Consider the following 18,204-nt stretch of genomic DNA (forward strand, 5'->3'; position numbering starts at 1 on the left):
GAGAAGTAGCTGTGTAGATGCTTAGGAGAATTTGCTGTGCTCTGAGTATGTGCCAAGCACTGAGTTAAGTACTGAGATACACCCTTCAACAGTCTAGTGATGAAACAGATTCACAAACAAGTAGTTACACAATCCCATAAATCAATGTTTAATAAGAGCTCTTTCCCACACTTGGAGAACTCCAGCCAGCCTCTGTTGTTCCCCTCAGTCTCTAATCTTTGTGCCTCCTCACTTGTATCATCCTTTATGAAGTCCAACTCTTATTCCCCCGTTGCCATTTCAGTTTCTTTTCTCCATTCTTCAGAGGGGAAGCGTAAAGGAAATCCATTGCCAGGAGACAGGACCAAGGGTGCTGCCTGCCCCCATGCCAGATATCAAGTGAATCCTCTTCATACTATTTCCCTCTTGCAGCAAAACACAGCCTACAGTGAGCCGCAGCAAGACCCCCGATGTCCTCCTGGGATGCCCAGTGGCCAGAGCATCAGCAGCCCCTTTGGGTACCTTGGGCTCCATGTGCTGGGCCTCCCAGGGAATTGATTGATTCTGTTGGCTGTTGGTGCTGACCCACCTCCACACTGCCATGTGCTTCCTCATCAGCCACCTCCCCCTCGTGGGCCTCTGCTTCAGTTCAGTCATAGCCCACAGAATTCTAGAGGCCTTGGGGACCAGCAGTGGCTCCATTTCCTCCTCTGGATCTCACCCTCAATACTTCTTTTCTGTCCTGGCTGTAGGACAACCTGCCTTTGCCATGGTTGTGGACCTCTCTGCTGCCATCTGCCATCATTTGCACTATCCACTCATGATAACTCCTTGCAGATTGGGCTGTTGGTGGGTGTGTCGTGGGGAGGAGCCCATAGCTGGTTGCTATGCTGACTATCCTTCAACTCTAATCAAGAGAGTTCCCACTGCTCTGTGATCCCAGTCCCCTCTTAAGGCTTTCCTGCACTGGTGGAGCTTTCAGGGGTCAGCACCTCCTCTGCATTGTACGTTCCTGTGCCCATATTCTCCATGCTGTGATAAGGATTCCGTCAGTGAAGGGGAAAAAGAAAACCCTGGTGCCATGCAGTTCCCACCCCTCCATTCTCATTCTCTCCTGCAGCACAGTCTTTGACCCCCCTCCCCGCCCCTGAAGCCCCATCATGTTCTCATTCCCCTGAGGAGCTGTTGCTGCTGTTTTGTATACCTTGACCCTCCTCCTCTAGACCTTCTCATTGATAGTCTGAGAAAGAAGAATGGGGAGTTCATTGAAAAGGATTTTTGGTGTGCTTTCTCAGGAGTAGAGACCCTCCCCATAACCAAACACTGGGGAAGTCACTCCCTACTTCACCATGACATCTGAGTCAGTCACTTACATCGAGATGTTGCAGAGCCATACATGAGCTCTTGGAAAGTTCTCTGAAGCAGAAACCAAGGGACCAGGCTCAAGTGTGTGGGTTTTGATTTATATACACATGTAAGCCTGAATTAAATGCCTCGAATGCTAATATCACTAATTCTGGATTAACCACTGTCATCACCACCATCGTTTTGATCACCATGGCCATTTCATCTTTTTTTAAAAAAAATGGGAGGTACTGGATTGAACCCAGGACTTCTTACATGCAAAGCAGGCACTCAAACTACTCTGTGCTGTGGCTGTTTCTATCAGTGGTTTTAATAATCAAGATCCTCACCCTCCTCCTTCATTAATCAATTCATCATCTTTGTCATCAGAGTCGCCGTAAAAATTACTGTCTCCATTACTACCTCATCAATACCACCATTCATAAGGAAAAATAAACGTATTCTATACACTTTCCACCTTTACTGCCTTGTTTTTCGGATGTTTTGTATGTCATGTGTTCCTACCATGTTTGATAGTTTCTGGGGATTTCCTAGTAGTCACGGCTGAAATTTTGAAGAAAGGTAAGTGTAGGAAGATTTTTTAAATACTGTTTTTTAATAGAATAAAATAATATTTCCCTTACAAGTTCATCTTTATAGTGAAATGCAAAAATCCTTTCTCTGAGTCATCTTTCAACAGTCTGTATCTGAAATAAGAATCCATTCGTTGAGTGATGCATAGAGCATATTATTTATGCTGAACAAAAGTCATGAACAAAGCGTAAATAATTAGGAACTGAGTAATACATGAATCAGGGATAATATAGTGATCAATAATATAAATAGCATTCCAAGAATGGGCAACCATACAATGAATGCCTCAAGATGCCAGAGGAATAACACACCAACTTCAGCATGCCCTCGCTGGAAAAAATTAACTCAAATAAAATCAAGCTTCTGTATCTCATTCTCACTTTATAAGAAATACAAAATATTGAGATAGAAGTTTAAAACACAGGTACTCAATAAGTCTAATTTAGAAAACAGGGTATTTGATGCAATAAATAACCTGATTTCTAAAATAAGTCATTGGCATGAAAAAATGGAGGAACAAGGACTGCTATAAAATAAATGGAAATAAAAAGCATAACAAAAAAAAAATGCACTGTGTGAGCCTAATTTGGATCCTAATTTGAAGAAATTACTTAAAGGAATCATTGAGTTACTAGAGGCATTTGAACATGATTTGAGTTTTAGATGATATTAAAGAAATACTGATTAGTTATGCTATGTATCATAATGGCATGGTGAGTATATATTTTTATTTAGGTCTTTATCAGCCAGTAAGCATACTGAAATAGTTGCATGTGGAATGATTAGAATTTGCTTTAAAATATTCCAGCAAAGAAATGGAGTTGTGAGGAGTTGAAATAAGATTGGCAAAATGTTGAAGCTGGGTGATAGCTACATGAGGTTTCATTATGCAATTCTCTCTACTTTGGTTTGAAATTTTCGAGAATAAAAATTTGAAAGTAAATAAGTAAAATACAATCAACTTTAAGTTTTTAAAAATATGCATGTCCTTAGACCTGGCAATTTAACTCCTAAGAGTTTATCCAGGAAAATCACAGTTGTAAATGATCTTGTACAGGCAAGATTTAAATACAACCAAAAATTCCCCAAAATCGAATATTATCTAAACAAACCATGTTTTGCCATACTATGAAGCCTAGAAGAATAAAGGAGATGTTATTAATACAGAAAGATGTTCATAGCATGGTATTCAATGGAAAACCAGTTTATAAACTCTATGATCCAACATTTTATATGTACATACATATGTATAGATCAAAATTCTGGAATGTCATACAATAATAATGTAGCCTGTATTTCTTTTGATGTTGCTATTTTTGTTCATCTTTGTTTTCTGTTTTTCTATATTAAATATTCATGGGCTATTTAATAAAGAACTTATCAAGTTTAAAATAATTTTTAATATAGCCCTTGAAAATTATTGCCCTACCATACTCACTTTTAGGATAACTATAGAAAAGATCAGAAGGGAGCTTCAGAATAGAATAAAGTTGTTCTTCTCCATCCAATCTCTAAGACTTCCCTTTGGAGGTGTGCAAAGTCCAAAACAAAAATCTTCGCCACCCTCCTCCTTCAATCAGCTGCTTCAGTTTGCCTAACGTAGAGAAGCCTCCTCAGTGCCCGGTGAACCTCCTTGTTCCTCAGGGCATAAACCACAGGGTTGAACATAGGCGTGAGCACCGTGTAGAGCAGGGAACAGACCTTGGAGAGGATCAGAGAGTCGACAGCAGGGGGTTCAATATACAAAATCATGAGCGTTCCATAGAAGGTGGACACTACAACCAGGTGAGAGGAGCAGGTGGAGAAAGCTTTTCGCCTGCTGGCCCCAGCAGGAACTCTCAGCACAGCCATCAGGATCTGGGCATAAGACATCAGGATCAGTCCAAAGGGAACAGCGAGGCAGATCGCAGAGAGAATGGATGTTGTCATCTGGGCCACACTGGGATCCGAGCAAGCCAGCTCCACCAGGGGCATGAAGTCACAGTAAAAGTGGTCGATGCGGTTGGGACCACAGAACTTCAGCTGCGCCGTCAGAGCCACAACAAGTCCATCTACCAGGAAGCCAGAAAGCCAGGCTGTGAGTACCAGCCCCAAGCACCATCTGGGGCCCATCAGGAGAGGGTAGCGTAGCGGATAGCAGATTGCAAGGTAGCGATCATATGCCATGACAGCCAGCAGGAAGCACTCAGCCGTAGCTAGAGAGCCAAAGATAAAGAACTGGAGCAAGCACCCAGCCACAGAGATGGCTGCCTCCTGCAAGAAGCCCTCCAGCATTTTGGGCACTACTGTGGAAGTGTAGAGGAGCTCCAGGAGGGACAGATTAGCCAGGAAGAAATACATGGGTGTGTGGAGCCTCTGGGAGCTAATCACTGCCACGAGGATTAGCGTGTTCCCCATGATGATGGAGACATAGATGACAGTGAGCACAACAAAGAAAGGGAGGTGCAGTTCAGGGATGCCATTGAAGCCAAGGAGGACAAATTCAGTAATAGTCTGGTTTTCTGTAGAGGCAATTCCCATGTGGACCACCTAAGTCTCTCCTTGGCAATGATTAGGGTAGAAATTTTAGTGTAGCTCTATACCTTCTACACTAAACCTAGGACCATGGACTTAAAAGAAAAAGATCAGAGTGAGTCTCCAAGACAAAAATCACTTGCACATGTCCTCATCTGTCACTCTTATTAATTGTTTCCCCTACTCCAATTCCTCCCTACATTCCTTAATTGGGGGTATTCAGAATGGTTATCCAAACTCACCATTTCAGTCTTTCAAAGTCTTTTATCCTTTATTTCAATCCACTGTGCCTAACATATCTTGAAGATCACCCCCTCCAATCTATATAATGAGCTATAGGATCCCTCTTAAGTATTACCCATATAATATCTCCCCAGTTGCTGTTAGATGCACCCATTGAGATTTCCCATCATCAGATCAAAATCAACATGTTCAACACCAAACTCTTTTATCTTCTCTGGTCACAGTCAGCTATTCTATGATTGGTTTGAAAATTCTTCCCTGAGCCTGCTTTCCACCCTCTCCAATCCCTGTCTGTATTTGGATTGAGGTGGGCCAGGACCCTGCACAGAGAGCCTTTCGTATCATGAGAAGGTGCTATACCTTTATCTTATAGGCAACAAGGCAAATTTAGGGGCTTTTAAATGGTAGAGCAGCCTGGCCCAAACTCATTTAGATACTATTGTGTAAGCTAGAACCAAGGTAACAAGAGCCAAAGCCTTGATTTTATGCACTTTCTCCTCCCCAAAAGAATGCAAACTCATTTAACACAGGGACTAAGTTTTTATATCCATCACAGTACCCAACAAACTACACAAAGATGAAGTCTTAAATAACACCTAATGCTTAAAGCCACCTGCTCCCTAATACAGGACTATGTGGAATGATCAGAGAGGATTCCTTTGCTTCATGGACCTAAAAATCTGACAGGTTCTTTCACCAACCTCTAAGTCTTATCTCTAAAAGCTGTTGCCCTACTCTGTCCCAAACTGCACTTCTTTGTGAGAAGACCCCTTCTATGGACCTCGTTTAAATCTAGACTATTTTACCTAGCCCAATATGAGCCTTGGAGTTTTTCTATAACATTCCTGCCCAGTAGGAGAGGTAGGAATCCAAAGCAGACTAGAATGCCCTCTGGAATAGACAGCTCACCTCCCCAGGCAATCAATCTATGCGAGTTCTGACTGTTAGCAATTTGTTCCTAGAGTGAGCCAATAGTTGCTTCTCTGAAGCTTTCATTCATGCATCTTTCAATTAGAAATATAGTATAATCCTTCTTTTTCTTTGACATTCCTTTAGCTAGTTGAAATCAGGAAGAAGTAAAGCGGAGGACCTAGCATTAAGGACAAACATACTTTTCATGATTTTGTTGCAAAACTGAGGTGTGTATTATAATCCATTCCTTGACTGTTGAAACAAGAATTTATCATCTCTCTATTTCCAACCTCTTGAAGAGTTTTTTTTCAGGGAATGCAGAATGAGAACAAGAGCAAGTAAAGAGACTCAAAGGAAAGGAGGTTCCATTAGCCTCTAAATGCAAAAGGGTAGAGAAGGGGAAACAGTCAGAAGCATTAAGTCCTTGTGTGTGAATCTGGGGGCACCAGACTCCAGTGTCTGTAACCCCAGGCCTCAGCTCTTGTGAGAAGAGAGAGGACAAACACATTATAATATCCCCAGGCACCATTTATCTTTATTATGCTGCTGAACAAATGTTAAGCAATGCTGACTTGTTCAAGGGTGTGATCAGAAAATGAGGGTTTAGATGGGAATGGAAGCAAAGAGTGAAACACGGGTATTAAGGGCAGCTCAGGATATTAAACTGCATTTGAATGAGACAAAGATTTTGTGGCAATCTTTGCAAATGCAACAGGCAAGATTAGAAATTAATTTTTGGATGCAACAGGCAAGATTAGAAATCAATTTTTAAGCTCCAATGGAGGAATTAGCAACAGGAGAATTCCAGAAGAAGATGGAAATTTCCTAAAATGCCTATGAAAAGCGACTCTTTTACTCTCTGGGTTAATCGAAATATGTTACTGATTGAAGGAGAAAAACATATAAAGATCAAATCTTTTGTTTTATTAAAGTGTCTGTGAACTAAATTCTAAAGAATTATACAAAAATAGGAAACTCACCTAAAATAGCAGTCCTGGTCTCTGAAGACAAGTCTGAGTTGAAGAGTACATGCTGGGACTTGCTGAAGACATCAGTGTTGGCCTTTGCTACCTGTGTCTCCTTCCCTCCCTGAGGTCAAGTATAAAATAAGGTAGGATGCTGATTAGAAACATCATCTTTGTCACTCTACATCTCCAGACCCATTGTCTCCTCCACCCTCCATTCCCTTTTTCTAGCTCCCAGACTATTCTGTCATTGATCCCAAGGGAGGGCTGGCAACTGCCGAGAGGCGAGAACCCCTGAGAACCAATTACAGATGTACTGTGGAGCAGCTTTGAGTGATCAAGTGAGATCCAGAGCCCTGGAGCCTTGCCTTTTTCCAGAGTGGTTACTAAGCTGTTGGCTGGACCACAGTTAATCATAAGGGAGCTTACCTTTCCATCACATGGGGCCAGTGCTCTCCTCTCCACCAGGTATCTCCTAGTCCCCAGCCTAATTGCCAGAATTTAATTATGATTAAATTATAATTAGGACTTTGATTAGGCCATGTCATTAGGACATTGAGTCATTACACCATTGGTGAGTGGGGTAATCACAGATAAAACTACAGGGCAGAGAAGAGGAGGTAGTTGGACCCCAGGAAGTAAGCACATGGAGGAGCAGAGTAGCTAAGTCCGGGGAGAATCGGGCTATGGGGAGAGAGACAAAGCCAGTCACTGATAGTCTACAACTGGCCTTGTGGCTGTGCCTGCAGAGCCTCATAGTCCACAGCTGCTCTTGTGGTGAGATCAGAGCAGATGAGCCCACAGAGAAATGAGCCCCAGGAAGAGAGGAACCCAGGAAGCCTGAACCCTGGCAGATGTTGCAGCCATCTTGCTCCAACAGGTGGCAACAGACTCTGGTGAGGGAAGTAACTTATGCTTTCTGACCTGGTACAGTGAGCTTCTACCCCAAATAAATATCCATTATAAAAGCCAACAGATTTCTGGTATTTTGCACTAGCACCCTTTTGGCTGACTAATACACCACCCTCTCATCGCAGCAACTGCTTCAGCAGAGACCACCTTCAGTGGGGCCACTTCCTGTGATCAGCAGGGGTTCCCACTGCTGGGCCTGCTTTAAGAAGGAAACCTCCAGATGACCAGGTAGCATGCCCTGATGCTGACAGCTGTGTCTCCCACTGGGATCCTCCACAGACATCAGGCTGCTGTCTTCATTTCTCAGCCCCAGGAGCTGTCCATGCCACTTCCTGCCATTTCTAAGCCACACCCTTACTTCAGCTCTCATCTTGATCAATAAACACAAGGTTAAAACTTTTTGTCTGAACTAATAGAGGGTCTCGTGTCTGCAGTCCAAAATAAATGTCACCCTACCTTTTAATTTAATGGTTTAACTCATAAATATGATGCATTCTTACTAGAACAACTCAAAATAATAGTCTGTAAAGAAAAATGAACATTATCTCTTCCTTCACCACAACCATTTCATCCAACTCATGGAATCACACTGTCATGATGTTGGTCTCTGTCTCTACATACTTTTTCTTTTATTTATACCAGCATGCAAAGTTATTATCCTATAAAACCATTTCAATAGATGCCAAAGATCTCTATGGTATTTTGTTAAACAGAAAAAATAAGGTGCAAAACAGTGTTAGTTGGTCCTAACTTGCCTTAAAATCAATATAATGGTCACACACATTTATATGTGTATAGTCAAGAAGCTATTGACTCAGATGCATCTAGAGTCAACACAGAGGATCAGAGCTCTAGGGCAGTAGAAAGATGGAATTTTCACTGCATGCATTTTAAAGTTTTGCCATTTAAAATATTTACCATGTTTAAATTTTAATGTGTTTACTAGTTTTCATATAATTTTAAAAATATTTTTTATATTTAAAATTACAAAGATAATAGATTTATATTGTATCACATGAAAAGAAGTGAACAAAAACATATATAGTCATCTCCCCCAACCATTATGCTTCCAGTTTACAAAAGCAATAGATTTATATTGTAACACATGAAAAAGATGAATAAAGATAATATAGTCATCACTCCAAACCTTTATGCCTCCCGTCCTTCCCCATCCTTCACAGGAAACCAGTGTATATGTATCTGTGCAAATATTTTTCCTTGCAAAAGCATATGAGTACACACTTATGTAATACAGCAAATAAAATAGTAGTCTGTAAAAGAAAATGTTTATTTTCTCTTTCTATCCCAAACATTCCACACAAGTGATGAAACACCCATGTACCTATGTGCACACACACCTACATGTACACATGTGCACATGCATGCATGCACACATGCACATATATATACCTGTATACACATGTACACACCTGCAACTATACGCATGTACACACATTAGACCATGTGCACAAGTGCACATACACACGTGTGCACATGTAAACCCGCACATACCTAACATATAAAACATGCATACACATATACACACATTCACACATGTACACACACTGGGGGTTAACTGCTTGGTTGGCTGCTTGGTTGAATTAAGAGCTTATATGTCACTGTGGGCCCTAAGGGGAGGGGGAAATAGGTATTGAATAGATGGAACCAATGTAACTGTGAGGGCAATAGAAGTGTTTCATAAGAGTACGCAAGAATGGATATAAGACATGTAAAATTACACCAAAAATATATAGGGGTTGATAGGCTAAAATGTAAATCATAATCTAAAACATAGGATAACTAAAAATTTAGAAAATTGTATAGCCTAAAGTATAAACCACAATGTAAACACAAATGTTACCTTGTTTGAAAGCTATTGTCTCAATATCTGTACTTCAGTTCCAGTAAATATGATATGAATATGTTCAAAGATTATTGCTGTGGAAGGGAAAGGTTTTATGTTGGATATGTGGGAGTACTGTATATTGTATATATGAATTACTGTGATCTAAGACTCTTGCAAAGATAAGCTTAATAATTAGAAAAAAGAAAAGAAAAAGATAGGATGTAGAATTTTTCCAAATTAATATGTATTCTATATCTAACCTTTAAACTCATCGCTATATTCCATTTTACTATTAAGGGAAACTGGCAATATATTGGGCTTCACTTTTCAGGAAGTTTTGGACCACAGAGAGGTTCAACAATGGCAGCGAAGGAGGAATACTGATGTGGGATGTTATTGACGGGACATATGGTTGACAGAGAGTTCTGCAGGGTATATATCCAGGGTACTTAAAAATGTTTGGATATTTTCATAGTGGAAACAATTAAAAACAACAACTGAAGGAGTGCTGAGTTCCTAGCCATGGGAGCTCTATCACAGTCCCTAAAGGAACAGCAACAATCCCCCAAGTGCAACGGCAAAGACCAAAAAGGAATGAAGGTTCAACAGTGAGCCCCTGATACTAATGACTATGCTTGTGAGCCTGTCCACCTGAAATAAGAACAAGGCCTAGACCAGCAGTGTGCCTAAGAATTACCTCCTGAGAGCCTCTGTGTTGCTCAAATGTGGCCAGTCTCGAAGCCAAACTCAGCATGTAAATGCATTGCCTTCCCCCCAGCATGGGACATGACTCCCAGAGATAAGCCTCCCTGGCGCTGAGGGATCACTACCAAGTACCAGATGATGACGTAACTAGAAAATTACCTTGAATAAAAGGTTCAACTCGGACCAGCTGAATATTTCTGTCTACATATAATAACAGGAATTAAAAATAAATGCTTTTTGACCTAAATCAAGAGGGAAATGGAAAGGACAAATGAGTTTATATGGCTACGAGTCTCTAAAAAATAGCCTGGAGGCTATCAAAGGGGTTGCCCTTATGCACACCTGAGCAGAGTCTCAGAGACAGATAAAGTAGATACAACCCCATGTATTGGTTCTTCTGAGGGCTACAGAGACCCACAGGTTTTATGGTCATGGCAGATGGAGTTCACTGCCATGTCCGTTGGCCCTTCTTTGGAGTTGGTGTTTCTGTGTGATGGAGCTGGACTCAGATGTGATCTCTTTTCACAAGCCTTTCCTGTTATTTTACCAGAATTGTAGTTGGTGCTGGGGTTTAAGATATATATAGGGGATCTGAATCTCTGAACTGACCATATGATAGCCAGGCCCTGAGTCTCAACAGACTTCAGCTCCTACACTCTGGTTTATTGGACTTACTCCACTCAGCTAACATGGAGTTAAAGAATGTCAACCACCACACCATGCAGCCAAGAGTGCCTACAACTGAAAGCAGGAGGATTGCATCCAGCATCCATGTGGAATCTAAGCCCCCTCTTGACATAGATGTGGAATGGACACAACCAATCCAAGGTCCACAGGATGGAGGAATAGAATATGGATTAGAGTGGACTTACTGATATTCTATTCATGAACTATTGTGGTTAATAATTGAAGAAAATGTGGCATTGGTGTGGAAAAAGTGGCCAATGTGGCTGCTGGGTGTGGGGAATGGGAGAAAGAGATGAGATGTGGAGGCGTTTTTGGGACTTGGAGTTGTCCTGGGTGGTGCTGCAGGGACAATTACTGGACATTGTAGATCCTCCCATGGCCCACTGGATGGAACGTGGGAGAGTGTGGGCTATGGTGTGGACCACTGAGCATGAGGTGCAGCGATGCTCAGAGATGTACTCACCAAATGCAATGAATGTGTCATGATGATGGAGGAGAATGTTGCTATGGGGAGAGCCGTGGGGTGAAGGGGGTGGGGGGTACATGGGTACCTCATATTTTTTGAATATAATATTAAAAAAATGAATTAAAAAAAGAGCTTATATGTTACCTTATACCAAAAAAATCTCACAATGTATACATTATTCTCAGATTTACTTTTTACCCTTTTTGCCCTAAACATTGTGTGTGTATAGTCACACTCCTCAATGCCCTTATAAAGCAGTAGATTTAGATCTCCTTGCACTTAAATCTTTTTGAATGTAAATACCTACAGAATATGATTTTACCTGAATACCACCATTTCATGAGTGGCATAGGGAGTCCTTAGAACCAGCTTTTGGGTCTTTTTAAAGGTTTTCGCTTCCTCCCTGTGGAAGCAGCACAGCCTGCTGCTTCTCCCTTGACCCACAAACAAACTCTGTGCTCTAGACAGTGAATGCGGGCGCCTGCCTTCCTGGGCGCATCTCGGCAGAAATGCCCCGGGCAGGGGGAGCAGCCCGCAGTGCCTCCTTGGCCTGGGCACCAGAAACGCGCAGGTGCGTTTCCCAGCTCCTGGCCCCCTCGCTGCTCAGCCTGCTCCCGATGGGGCTAGTCTTGGCACTGGCCCCAGACAGGTGCCCGGGGCATCCGCAAGCCCTGCTGCTCTGAGTAAACGTCCATCCGCTCACACCTGCCTGGGTCCCGCCGCGGCGACCCTGGCGCCAGGATGCTGTCCTGCGCTTTGCCACCCTCCTCCCTTGGAGGGGTAGCAGGGTCCCTTGAGGCCCACGCCCCTGCTCTTCTCAAGTCCCTTCAAACCCTCCACCCTCTTCAGGGCCTCCTCGTGTATCCCTCACCCTCAGTATCTGCAGTACTTTTGCCACGAATATCCAAATGCACTTACACACACGTGTGTATAGGTGGTTATATAATTACCTCACCGTTTTAATGTCCACATTGCATTCACAACATATGTGTATCATGTTTAATTCAATCATTTTCCCAAAATGGCATTTAGATTGTTTTCAGGGTGCTTTATGACAAACAATGCTGCCATAAGCATTCTCTTCTATATAGCTTCACCCACGGATATTTCATTTTTCAGTAGGTAAGTTTTCAGAAGTAGGATTCCTGGCCCAAAATACATGCACTTTTAAATTTTTAATAAATGTTGCCAAATTGCTTTCCAAAGAGATTGTTCAAAAGCACATGAAAATACCTAATTTCCAGTCTTTTCACCAGCATTGGATCCTAATGCACCTTTAAAATGTTTCCCAATCCAATGTGTGAACATATTATCTTATTGTTGTTTTAAGATGTATTTTTTTTACCAAGTAATGAATTTGAATGTTTTCCTGCATTTCTCTATTTTTGCTTCTTCTGTGATTTTCCTTTTCATACATTTCACTCATTTTGATTTGGATTGCTTTTCTTATTGATTGTAAGAGTCTTTTCTATATTAGGGAAAACTGTATCATTTGCTTAGCTGCAGTATAAGCTACTTTAAAAACACACACTTTATTTCGGCACCTGGAAAGTTCTTTGCACCAAAGAACTCAGAGCAAGTCTTTGACAGACTTCAGTACATTTATGACACCACCTTTCCCCTCCACAAAGCACCAACTCACCAGAGTCCTGGTGTAAAGTTTGGATTGGAGAACAGGAATATGCCTGGAATATTTTATGCTCTCCAATCAATTTCATGTGCTGCCTAGCTCTCTTTCTCACAACTATTTTTGTGGTGTATATAAGTACCTGGTGAACAAAGCAATTTGCACACAGCACAAACTGAAGGAAATTCAAGTTTGGGGGCAGCCATTTTACAGTCCTAACATGGAGCAAGTCTCCTCTAAGCATAGAACTGAAGGAGAAACACTGAGGAATTCCAGTGTACCAGGTTCAGTCAAGAAAATCTAACTTTGAGAGACATTTGGCAAACATTTTGTCAGAATAGCTTTTGTTGTCTTATTGAGGCCACCAATCCAGACCGTGTCCACAGGGCAGAGGCAAAGATGTTCTGGGGCAGCGATGCTTTCCTTGCTAATCAACCTGGGCAGGAAATGAGGTCTCAGAAACTGGGTGTTACCTTATGTGAAAATAGATTTCTACATTCCTATACACCTTGGTGTCCTGGGGTCAGTATTGCCTGCACCACAAGATGTGAAAATGTCATGAGCTCTTCCAGATAAAGGTGTGGTAATCACCTGGCCACGGGACAAAGGTATGTGTAGGTTAATACAAGTAATCCTTTATAAATAAGCACTTCTCTGCCCTGTATTTATCTTCCTTATACCAACCTTACACTGAATTCTCCTGGTAAGCTACAGCTTGGTCAAAGTTGCTCTGAGGGTAATTGTGGAAGGGCCTTAGGTAAGAAGGACACAGGGAAAGAAGGTGCCTTTCCCACAGCCATGGTGGAGAAAGCAATGTTACAGCAGGCAGAGGACAGCTCAGTAAAGGGAGGCGGTCAACATTCTCGGCAACACAAGGGCATAGCGAGGAAGGACCAGGGCAGGTCGTTCCTGCACACACCTGCGAACTCCCAGCAATCACAAAAGGCACTTCATGCTCATATCTGGTTAGGGATTGTACTTTGTGCTTTGGGTCTCACATATATTCCAGTCTGCATCATTAATTCCACTTGAAAGCACACAATATCATGGCCCCCACATCGCTAAGATATTTCACAAGCCAGAGTCCAATGATGTTATCTGATTATTAGATTCCAGGCACCTTGGGTCCCAGCATCCAAGGAGTCTCTACAGCAGTACCTCCTGGGCCTAACTCAAAGAATTACTTTACCTCTTACCTTCCAAAGCTTCTTGAAGATTAACGATAAATTGTTATGTAGAAGAGATGGTCTCTGATTCAGCAAAATTTACCGAGACAAATTATGGTGCCTAATGCTCTCTTTTAGAGCTTTACATAGTCCTTCTTTCCTCAATCAACCACAGTCTATAAGTAGATAATATCCAGAGCATTTCCCTAGAACACTGGAGTTGCTTCAAAATGTTTACGCAAATTGACCAGAAATGCATGAACGGATGGATGAAGTGCTCGTTTGTTTCATACTCCCTGGCCTTCCTGAAAATGTATCTCAACTTGAAAGAAGACTCCAACAGTAAACGTAGTTCATAAAAGTTGGCTCTGAAGCAGCTCTCCAGTTGAAAATGCTCCCTTCACTCTGAGAAGAACAACCCTCACGGCCACGATCTCTCCTCAGACTCCAAGGAGCTCCTTTCCCGTCCCAGGCGCAGTCCAGGAGAGTCTCCTCGGGAAGGAGCTGCTGCCTTTCCTGTGCCTTCCCGACTCACTTTACCCCCTCAGGGAAAAACTGTCTTAAATGCTCGGAAAACTTTCTTAAATGCTCGAGAAAACGTTTGTGTCCAACAATACCGAAGGACGTTTCCACGAGGCACAGCAGCAGCCGTGGCCCTCAGTGTCCGGCAGGCGAGAGCTGAGGACCGTGGCCCTCGAGGGCCCCAGGACGCACGCCCCCTGGTGAGCGCTCGGGCAGGAGAGGAGCCCTGCCCAGCCTGGCCCCGGCAGGTGCAGACGCGGGGCTCCTCCAGGCTCTGCCAGGGCCGCGGCTCTCCGGACTCCAGGGTCCCTGCGAATCGCCTCTGTTGGCGTGGGCTGAGATCAGCCCCACAGAGAAGGGGCTCGCAGCAGCATCCCCCTCCGCGGGGACCACCTCAGCACCCGGGGCTAAGGGCTGGCAGCAAGCGGCAGGACGCCTGGCCCCTCCAGGACTCTGATACCCCAGTCCCTGAAAAGAGGTGGGAGAGAGGACATGGGGAGCTGCTCTCCCGAACCTTCTTCCTCGGTTGTTTTTCTAACTGCTTTTCCTGCGACTAAAGTTTCGCCCTACCTCTAGAGAGCTGGCTGATCATCACTCTGGCCCTTTCCCCCTTTTGGTCAGCATTGTTTACTCCTGCCCTAATGCCTAAGGCCTCTGGGGGTATTTGATCATGGGAAACAGATTGGGAATAGAAACGTGAGATATAATTCATGATGGTGACACAGATTTTCCCTCCTAGAGTAGGGTTATTCCTATTTCAAAAGAGAGAGGAAAGGCAGGAAGCAGGGAGGAGGCAGGGAGGCAGACAGGCTGCTATTTTATAAAACCCAGAGAAAGCAGGAAATGTACAAGCAAAGGCAGGAAGTAGCTTGGAGGTCTAAGGGCAAAAAGGAAAGCTGTGTAAAATGAGCCCAGTCATTAGATGTCAGAGCATCAACGGTGTAGCAGGAATTAATGAAATTTAGATTTACCAAGAAGTGTCTGTATTGCGTGCCAATGTGAAACGCTTCATTTGTGGTAATGCCACGACCTGTGCTTGGCTGACCCCTTTCCCATAGTACTGCAGACCCCCTTAAGGGCCCTCAGTCAGACACCTAACTTGTCTGTTACTTTTAGTTTTTAAAGGTAGTTTCTGGCTATTAAGACCATTTATTTTCTTCCCCTTTTTGACTGAGATGTAATTTACATAGAAAGGCCTCTTAATCATAAGCTTAGGTCACGTTTCACTCAAAGCTCTTTTTTCACCCCAGACTAACTGCCTGTGCTAGATTTGGACCAGTCTCTTGGGGTGGAATGCTCTGCCCCTCCCCCCCCTCCCCGCACGCCCCTCCCTTCCCCTTCCCACCTTCTGCCTTTGGGGCAGTAAGAGGGGTGGGCTCCGCACACAGTAGTGGCAGCCTTCTCTTCCTTGGTGCTGGCTTGTGCTCTAGCTCTTCGCGGGATTAGTTTAGGCAGTGGTGGCCAGCTCTTGCAGCCTCAGCCCCCCACTTCATCTTACCGCCCCCTCTCGGCTGGTGCCTCATCCTGAATCCCCGATGCCCGCAGCCCTTTGCCTGGGATCCCAAAGAACCTAACATCACCTGCCCTAACATCGTAGGTACACTGGGGCCTGTACCTACGAGTGGAATCCGTCTCCACACCCCTGGAGAGCAGGAAGCAGGCCTTTCTTCTCCACCCGGAGGCCTCGCCCCCTCGAGTCTCCCAAAGCACCTCCCCTAATTCCGCTAGCCTGCTGCTCTTCAGCAAGCCAGGGGCCGAGAGCATATCTAGCCAGGAAGCTGAGGTCAGCCCGCTCTACAGGCACTCCTCTCCCTTTAGCTTCAGGGAGGAAAACGCACCAAAGCCCACCAGAAGGTCACAGGTTGGGAGGGCCCTTCTTCACATACCTGCCCCTTCCTCCAAGTCCTCCTCCAGAACCAGCGGGGCCTGGGGAGGCTGCAGTGAGAGCTCTGCTGCTGGACGTGAGAGCACACATCTCAGCCACCCTGCTGGGAGACGGCAGGTCCCCTAAGAACGTTTGAATTTAGAATGTGCATGGGAGAAATGGGAAAATCTCCACTGGCAAACCTGCCTGGTCCCACAGATAAAGGAGTGGGGCCAAGTTATTCGGTATCTGAAAAGAAAGCTATGGGAAGGAACTGGATTTGGAGGCATCTCACGGGGAGCCACTGTGCCTTCAGCAGGAATAGGAGGGATGGACCGTGGTCCAGGAAGATCTGGCTGGCGGGAATGCAGGACACCGGAGGAGATGGAAACACCTAACAATTAAGAACAGCCTCAGCGGTGCACCCAGTAAGTCTTCATTTTGTAAGAAAGAAATCTTCTTCTGGAAGAAAATAAGACTCACCCGATTGTGGAGAAGAAAAGACTTTATTCTCAATCTTGCAAGAAGGGGCACATAACCAGAAAACGTGGCTGGTGCCCCGAACAAAGAAAAATGTCACAATTTATACCCCTAAACCTAGCATGCAAGCCCTTCCTGTTTCTCCATAGATTAGATACTTAAGAGGTTACAGCCTATCCGAGAAGATCTAACTTTCCTGCACAAAAGTTTTTGCTTAACAGCTTCCAGCATCACATTCCAACCATTTTAGTTTTTACCTGCTCCACTTTGCCAAATAAGGGATGGAATTGAGTGCTGAATTGGTATTGACTTAGCGCTGTCTTGAGCATCTTTTTTACTGACTGTAGAACTGGCTTAAGCTGGTTTTCTTTGTTCCTACTTAACCTGGGAGTGAGAGACTGAGACAGTAGGCTGCCATGTTACATTAATTAATATTTTCTTCTTTTATGTGGAAACTAAACTAACCTCCGTTTCTTACAATTTGGCGCTCAGACACTGCTCAGTCTTTCAGACAGTGCCCTTAGCTTTGATAATACAAGGCTGAGTAACACCTAGCTCCTGCCTGCAGGAACTCAGGTCTAACACTGGAAACACAGATGTAAACAAATAACTCATGGCATGTTGTGACATGTCATAAATATGGAGTAAACAGTGCTGTAGAGAAACATGAATGTCAAGGCATTCAATGTTCAAGGAACAGAGAAAGATTTCACAGAAGTGGTGACATTCGACTGAGAGTTTATGGATAAATGGGATTTTAGGAAGGAAACAGTCCAGCATTTGTAAAGGCCTGGAGGCATGAAATTAAATTAAACCTGTGAGAAGTTCCATGAAGCCAGGGGACCCAAGCTCCATGTGGGGGAATGAAGAGTTCTGAGACAGAAAAGGTACATTGGGTTCAAATTGTGGCGAGTCTTAGGCTGCATGAAGGAGCTTGGACCTTATCTCCTAGGCGGCCTGGAACCGCAAACCCCAGAGACTGAGTTAGAACCATGGTTTCTCTCACTGAACTCCAAACAGCTTGAGTCTCAACTCTTCATCTGTGTCAGGAAGGAAATGCTGTCTACCTTGCAGGGCTTTTGTGATGATGATATATATGTAATGTGTGTATATATATATATATAATGTATTTTAAAGATTTATTTATTTATTCTCTCCCCTTCCCCCTACCCCCGCCCCAGCTGTCTGTTCTCTGTGTCTATTTGCTGCGTCTTTTCTTCTTTGTCCGCTTCTGTTGTCAGCGGCATGGGAATCTGTTTCTTTTGGTTGCGTCATCTTGTTGTATCAGCTCTCCGTGTGGGCGGCGCCATTCTAGGGCAGGCTGCACATTCTTTCTCGCTGGGCAGCACTCCTTATGGGGTGTACTCCTTGTGCGTGG

The 18,204-nt window shown here is 43.8% G+C and overlaps 1 protein-coding gene across 1 annotated transcript; it reads right to left on the bottom strand.

The window, feature by feature from the left end:
- Window positions 1-3,489: 3,489 nt before the first annotated feature.
- On the bottom strand, window positions 3,490-4,437 carry LOC101444202 (olfactory receptor 11A1-like). Its single transcript, XM_004468794.1, has one exon. It carries the CDS (start codon window positions 4,435-4,437, stop codon window positions 3,490-3,492), a length of 948 nt encoding a protein of 315 aa, XP_004468851.1.
- Window positions 4,438-18,204: the final 13,767 nt, after the last annotated feature.

The sequence above is a fragment of the Dasypus novemcinctus genome, chromosome 22, assembly GCF_030445035.2.
Source record: "Dasypus novemcinctus isolate mDasNov1 chromosome 22, mDasNov1.1.hap2, whole genome shotgun sequence".
NCBI classification, from domain to species: domain Eukaryota; kingdom Metazoa; phylum Chordata; class Mammalia; order Cingulata; family Dasypodidae; genus Dasypus; species Dasypus novemcinctus.